Source organism: Tupaia chinensis, unplaced genomic scaffold (assembly GCF_000334495.1).
Source record: "Tupaia chinensis unplaced genomic scaffold, TupChi_1.0 Scaffold000646_1, whole genome shotgun sequence".
Classification (NCBI taxonomy): Eukaryota; Metazoa; Chordata; class Mammalia; order Scandentia; family Tupaiidae; genus Tupaia; species Tupaia belangeri.
The window spans coordinates 3,086,359-3,093,743 of record NW_006160167.1 but is presented as its reverse complement, the minus strand read 5'-3'; the positions used below and the strand labels follow the sequence as shown (position 1 = coordinate 3,093,743).

General features: G+C 43.4%; 1 protein-coding gene and 1 non-coding gene across 2 annotated transcripts in view; both read right to left on the bottom strand.

Moving 5' to 3' along the window:
- Positions 1-6,660: 6,660 nt before the first annotated feature.
- The window catches only part of RPL30 (ribosomal protein L30), a 3,106-nt gene continuing 2,381 nt past the window's right edge, over positions 6,661-7,385 (bottom strand). Inside the window, exon 4 of the mRNA XM_006159722.3 lies at positions 6,661-6,767. Coding sequence (XP_006159784.1) covers positions 6,718-6,767 — 50 coding nt within the window. The 3' untranslated portion in view covers positions 6,661-6,717. The remainder of the gene's footprint in view (positions 6,768-7,385) is intronic.
- Positions 7,370-7,385, bottom strand: part of LOC114009864 (small nucleolar RNA SNORA72) — a 135-nt gene continuing 119 nt past the window's right edge. The window contains exon 1 of the small nucleolar RNA XR_003551262.1: positions 7,370-7,385. This exon is cut by the window's right edge and continues 119 nt beyond it. This is a non-coding gene — a small nucleolar RNA (small nucleolar RNA SNORA72).

Here is a 7,385-nt window from a genome sequence, read left to right as displayed (position 1 = left end):
GCAAAAAACACCTTCAGTGGCAGCTTCCACAAAAAACGAAGAGAGGCAAAATGACATTGTTGAAGGATGAAAGCATGTTGAGAGCTGTGTTATATAAAATTCTTGGTTCTTTTTTTTTTTTTTTTCTTTGTTTGGAGAGGTTTTTTTGCTATAGGGCACGTGCACTCGCCAGAAAGACAGAGAGAGACAGAGAGACAGAAAGCGAGAAATCACCCCCCAGGGGGATGGCCACATTGCAATCCCTTCTCTCAGAATCCTGGGCATGCATGCACACACGTCCGGCATGAGTTTAAGCTGTCGGGTCCAGGATTTGTACCGCAGTCGACTACATGGGAGTCCAGCAACATAGCCATTACGCTAACTGCTGGTCCCCCCAAATTCTTGGTTCTTTAGGCCCAGATCTCTAAGATGAGAGACCCGTGCTGAAAGGCAAAATGAAAAACCACAAACACTTGAAAAGTAGGAAAAGGTAAGCTTCACTAGGAAAGTGAGGATTTTTGATAGAAAAGAAGGACACCTCCATGCTTGAGTGGCATGCAGGTGGGCAGCTGCCAGAGGACAACTGCACTGGACATGGGGCTAGGTGTCATATTTATTCTAAGAGTTGGTAATGCATATTTAGTAGGGGAAAGTCTGTCCTGGTATCTGGCTTCTTCGAATTTGCAGGCCTTTTTCTGAGCTTGGTATTTCTCTCACAGGTGAGGAATTCAGTGACCTAATTCTATATGCTCAGTGTGGACTTAGAAGCTATGAGCATCCTTATTTTTATTTATTTATTTATTTATTTGAGAGGTTTTTGCTATAGGGTGCATGTGCTCGCCAGAAAGACAGAGACAGACAGAGAGACAGAAAGCGAGAAATCAGCCCCCAGGGGGGATGACCACGCTGCAATCCCTTCTCTTCCATTCTCTTCTCGGGATCTTGGGCACGCACGCACACACGCCCGGCATGAGTTCAAGCTACTGGGTCCGGGACTTGAACCATGGTTGGCCACATGGGAGTCCAGTGACATAGCCATTACGCTAACTGCTGGTCCCTTATTTGGATGAACTGAGCAATCAGTTTCTTGCCCCAGTGGGAATCAGAATGTCCACCAAAATGTCTTGTTGGATTCCTGTGTGTGTATGAGAAATAAGAGGGAAATTAACAAACTTCCCTATGTGCTTTTCTCAGGTATTAAAGAAAAAAAAAAAGGGATCTGTCTCGCCTTCCCTGCACCAGGAGCCGGGCGGGAAGAAGGCAATCTCGTGGAGGGTCTGGTTGTAACTCCTGATAAGCAGTGATTGATGTGGCTGATGTCCTATTTTCTTAGGGCTGCCTGCTCATTTCTAGCTAACCACCTGTCACGTCATCATTCCCACAGAAGCCTTTGTATGGTCCAAATGATGCTTTACAAGCACACACCTTGGATAAGTTTGTTTAAACATTTGAGGGTGAGTGTTTTCATTACACTGTCCTCCCAAAGGGCAGTGTGGTCGTGGGAAGAACATCTCCTAGGCTTTAACCCTCTCTGAAAATCATCTGATTCTTTCCAGGTATAAAAGTTGTGACTCAAAGTGTTAAACACTGAGTTTATATTTATATTCGAGTAGTCCATTTGATGCTGAAAACACAATTCTTCATTAGGAAGTAGTATTGACTTGGGTTATTATTTTTGAGATATAATCAATTCAGGCTTCCAGTAGGCTTAATCCTATTTCACTGCTATGTTTGAGCTCCCCCTAGTGTCTCAAAAGATCATCTCTCATACACTGCTCCTCCCAATTAAGACGCACTGGGTTGTGTGCACCCACGCCCCAAATTCCAACAGGATGGAGAAACAAGACTGTCTCTCTGTCTTTCTGGCAAGTGCACATGCACTATAGCAAAAACTTCTCAACAACAACAACAAAAATAGAGACTGGATTGTGGCATGTCCTCACCCTATTAGGGATTGCTTTCTCCCTTTCAGTCTCTGAAGAGCTCGTACTCTTTGGCAATTAAAAATAAAATTAAAGGGCTGGTCACCTGGTCTAGTGGTTAACAGAGCTGGATCCCACCTGGCCAACACTGGGCATGTGTGTATTTGTGCCCCAAATCCTGACAGGCCAGAGAAATGGAGGTGAAGAGATTATGGCATGACCACACTTTACTGAGGGGTGCTTCTTACTCAGTTTTCCCATCTCTGCTGATTTTTTTTTAATTTTGATTTTTAAAATTAATCCAAGATATTTAACTTGAAAATTGTCTAAAATTGGGACCAGCAGTTAGCATAATGGCTATGTTGCTGGACTCCCACGTAGTCGACCGTGGTTCGCATCCTGGACCTGGTGGCTTAAAACTCACGCCGGGCACGTGTGTGTACGTGCCCAAGATCCCGAGAGAACAGAGAAGGGATTGCGGCGTGGCCATCCCCCCTGGGGGGTGACTTCTCGCTTTCTGTCTCTTTGTCTCTCTCTTGTCTATCTGGCAAGCGCACGTGCCCTATAGCAAAAAACCTCTCAAAAAAGAAAAAAAAATGTCTAAAATTTAAAATATTTCCTTATTTTGGGGGGCCAGAAGATGGCGTGGTGGTTAAGGCACTAGACTCCCACATGGCCGACTGTGGTGATTTTCTTTCTCGCTTACTTTCTCTCTCTCTGTCACTCTCTGGTCAAATTAAAACAAATAAAGTTAAATAAAATAAGTATTTGAAAAAAAGGCTACAGTCACTATATTGGTATCAGATAAAATAGACCTCAAGACAAAAGCTGTAAGAAGAGCCAAAGAAGGACACTCGTACTGTAAGTGCTAGTTCACCAAGAAGGACAGAGAGATGGTAGAGCTATGGGATGGAAGCAGCCTGCATTTCTGAGTCACATGACAGTGAAGAGACTATCAACTGAAGTCCAAATTTATATGCATACACACACACACCAAAAATATATATATATATTGGCCTGTTAAGCCAGTCAATTTCAGGTCTTGGCTGCTGAATCAGCTCCTCCCAATTAAGACGCACTGGGTTGTGTGCACCCACGCCCCAAATTCCAACAGGATGGAGAAACAAGACTGTCTCTCTGTCTTTCTGGCAAGTGCACATGCACTATAGCAAAAACTTCTCAACAACAACAACAAAAATAGAGACTGGATTGTGGCATGTCCTCACCCTATTAGGGATTGCTTTCTCCCTTTCAGTCTCTGAAGAGCTCGTACTCTTTGGCAATTAAAAATAAAATTAAAGGGCTGGTCACCTGGTCTAGTGGTTAACAGAGCTGGATCCCACCTGGCCAACACTGGGCATGTGTGTATTTGTGCCCCAAATCCTGACAGGCCAGAGAAATGGAGGTGAAGAGATTATGGCATGACCACACTTTACTGAGGGGTGCTTCTTACTCAGTTTTCCCATCTCTGCTGATTTTTTTTTAATTTTGATTTTTAAAATTAATCCAAGATATTTAACTTGAAAATTGTCTAAAATTGGGACCAGCAGTTAGCATAATGGCTATGTTGCTGGACTCCCACGTAGTCGACCGTGGTTCGCATCCTGGACCTGGTGGCTTAAAACTCACGCCGGGCACGTGTGTGTACGTGCCCAAGATCCCGAGAGAACAGAGAAGGGATTGCGGCGTGGCCATCCCCCCTGGGGGGTGACTTCTCGCTTTCTGTCTCTTTGTCTCTCTCTTGTCTATCTGGCAAGCGCACGTGCCCTATAGCAAAAAACCTCTCAAAAAAGAAAAAAAAATGTCTAAAATTTAAAATATTTCCTTATTTTGGGGGGCCAGAAGATGGCGTGGTGGTTAAGGCACTAGACTCCCACATGGCTGATTGCAGTTCGAGTCCCAGACCTGGTGGCTTACTTTCCCACTTCCCTTCCCTTTCTCTCTCTAGTGAACACACATATCCTATAGCAAATTTAAAATATTCTCATTTTTACCACCTATTTTCAGTGTAAGGGTTTTTGCATTCTAATTGTCAATTATTGTGACCTTTCCATGCTTAGATTTCATCTGTAAAATGGAAACTAATAGTACTATCTTGCTGGGTTAAATGTGTTAGCATATAAACCACTTAGCAGAGTACCTCATTTCAGCAGCCAAAAGTATTTGATACAGAGATGGTGCTTTAGTTTAGTGTATGTTGAGCGAATGAAAGGGCAGGATGAATTCTTTGCTTACCTAAGGAAAGCACTTGGCAGCAGATTCCAATCCCTAAATTATCACTTGAAGCAAACAGGAAGTAGTAACTAAAATACATGCAAAAGATGTTGGAGAACTACTATTAACAAGATGAAGAGAGGGACCAGCAGGTGGTATGATGGTTAAGGTGCTGAACTCTCACATGGTTGACTACAGTTCAAGTCCCGGACCTGGTGCTACACGAGTGCACACTCAAAATTCCAAGATGGGACCTGCAGGTGGTATAATGGTTATGTCACTGGACTCCCATGTAGTTCAAGTCCTGGACCTGGCAGCTTAAAACTTATGCCGGGCGCATGTGCATGCATACCTAAAATCCCAAGAGAATGGAGGAGAAAGCATTGTGGTGGTGTGGCCATCACCTTGGCAGGTGATTTCTCACTTCTAGTCTCTCTGATGAGCACACATGCCCTATAGCAAAAATCTCTTTAAAAAACCCAAAAAACAAAACAAACAAAACAAAACATCAGTTGCATGTGTGTGTGTGACCAAAATCCTGAGAATGGAAAAGGGATTGCGATGTGTCCATCCATTACCCCAGGGGGTGATTTCTCACTTTCTGTCTCTGCTTTCCTATGAGCACACACGACCTATAATAAAAATCTCTTTAAAAAAAAAAAACAACAAACAAACCAAGGAGAATGGAGAAGGAATTGCAGCATGGCTATCCCTCCTGCAGGGTTAGCCATTAGTTAGATTTCTCATTTTCTCTCTTCTGTCCGGTGGGTGCACATGCCCTGTAGCAAAAATCCTAAAAAACAAACCACACAAAACGGGATGAAGATAATAGACCTACATGATCCAGCAATTCCACTCCTGGATATCTACCCAAAGGACAGGGCAGTTCCTCAAAGACCTTCAAATAGAAAAACAGGGTGAAGATAAAATTCAGTCCTTCACAACAAAGAATTATCCAGTCAAAATTCTGGACTACACAATCACATACCAATGAAAAGAATTAACACAAAATGTAAGTCCTTAAAGTCATTACTCACTTTGTAACAAAGTTGAGTATGTTAGTCTCTGTCCTGGACTTTCATTTGGTAGACAGACAGATGTGATTACTGTCAGAAAAAGGGTCCTAAGGTTACTCAGGGGCACCTGAACTATCCAAGAGGATGTTGGATTTGCCCTCAGAAACACGTGTGATAAGTTGGCTGGAAAAGGGGGAAGTGGGAAAACTAGATGCTACCTCAGGCAGATGGATCAGCCCCCTCAAGGGGGAGCTCAGACTTACCTTAGTTGCAAGAGAGCTTATGAAAGAGAAAATTTTTTCGTAGAGACGACTGTCTTCCAGATGACCCAGCTTCATTCACGTTCACACCAGTATCAAGCTCCCCCAGCTCCTGCCTCCCAGTTAGCTAGGACAAGGTACTGAACAGTTAGGTTGGGCCAGGAAATGAACCTCAACTTACCATGCAGCCCCAGCTGTCACACATACATCTTCCCATTATGCCACTGCCCCCCCCCCTTTTTTTTTGCTACAGGGCACATGCACTGTTTTTTTACTATAGGGCACATATGCTCCCCAGAAAGACAGAGATAGAAAGCAAGAAATCACCCCCAGGGGGATGGCCTCGCCACAATCCCTTCTCCATTCTCCTCTCGGGATCTTGGGCACACATGCACACACACACAGCATGAATTTAAGCCACTTGGTCCGGGACTTGGTAGGCTACACGGGAGTCCAGAGACATATCCATTACGCTAACCATTGGTCCCAGGGCACATGCACTTACTTCCTGCCCTCCACCTCCACTGTTCACAAACTAATTGAAAACCTAGAATTACTGTGGTTTCCAAGTACATTTCTTCTACTCCAAACTTTGCATAACCTTATGAAAGACCCTTCTTCATTCAAGTTCAATAAAATAAATGTCCCTGTCCCTGCTTTTGACATCAGTTTGGGCAGGGAAACCTATTTCACTTCATCCTTTTTTTTTGATTTTGCTTTGAAGCACATGTGCTCACTCACTAGAGTGTGAGAGGGAAAATGAGAAAGCAACCCCTAGGGAGGAATAGTCATGCCACAACTCCCTCTCCTCCATTCTTCAGGATTTTGAACACAGACACACAAAGTACATGGTGGTTTTCAAGCCGCCAGGTCCAGAACTCAAACTGCGCAGTCAGCCATGTGGGATCCAGCCCGGTCAACCACTATCCCACCAGCTGGCCCTTGCTTAATCCTTTTTACTACTCAAGATTTGGAAAACTGTAATGCTACCCTAAGTCTGGATATGTTAACTTTGCTGCCTCTCAAACATACACGTATAAAATGCAAACCACATCCTGAGACTGGAATTATGAAAATTCACTTTCTCAAAAATCTAGTACTATAAAGGTACTCAATACACTCCTTTCACAAAAACAGGAAAACAGAAACTGAGACCAGTAACTTGTCACCGATGTCTTGGCACCACATCTAGATTAGCCTCATTTTCTGTAATTCTGCCTTCAGGAAAGTGTACAGAAATGAAGATATAAAGAAAATAACTGAAACGGATTCAGTGTTTTTAAAACAAGCTCTGGCAAGCTTTATTAAAGAAAAATGTTGCATGATTTACTTTTCACCGGTCTGTTCGGGCATACTTCTAATGATATCGGAATCACCTAGAAAATAAAAACACAGTGATTTTATAATTTATTTAATGGCAAGACAAGGATATGCATATGAACAATCACTACTTCCAAAAATTACTCCATCTGGGACCAGCAGTTAGTGTAATGGCTATGTCACTGGACTCCCATGTAGTCAACCGCGGTTCGCGTCCCAGACCCAGTGGCTTAAACTCACGCCGGGCGCATGTGTGTGTGTGCCCAAGATCCCATGAGGAGAAAGGATTGCGGCGTGGCCATCCCCTCTGGGGGGTGATTTCTTGCTTTCCTGTCTCTGTCTCTCTCGCAAGCGCACATGCCCTATAGCAAACCCCCCCCCAATTACTCCATCTATGTTGTTATTTTTCTTATGGCTGATTGTAGATAAACTAGAATCACAGCCATTTTGTGATTACAAAATGATTATTATAAAAATAGTAAGTCAGGGGAACCAGCAGGTGGTGTGGTGGTTAAGGTGCTGGACACTCCCACATGGCTGACCAAGGTTCGAGTCCCGGACCTGGCAGCTTGCTTTCTCCGTCTTTCTCTGGTCAAATAAAAATAAATGAATAAATAAAATAAATAATTATATTAAAAAAAAAAATAAGTCAGACCTGCCTTATCATCAGCATT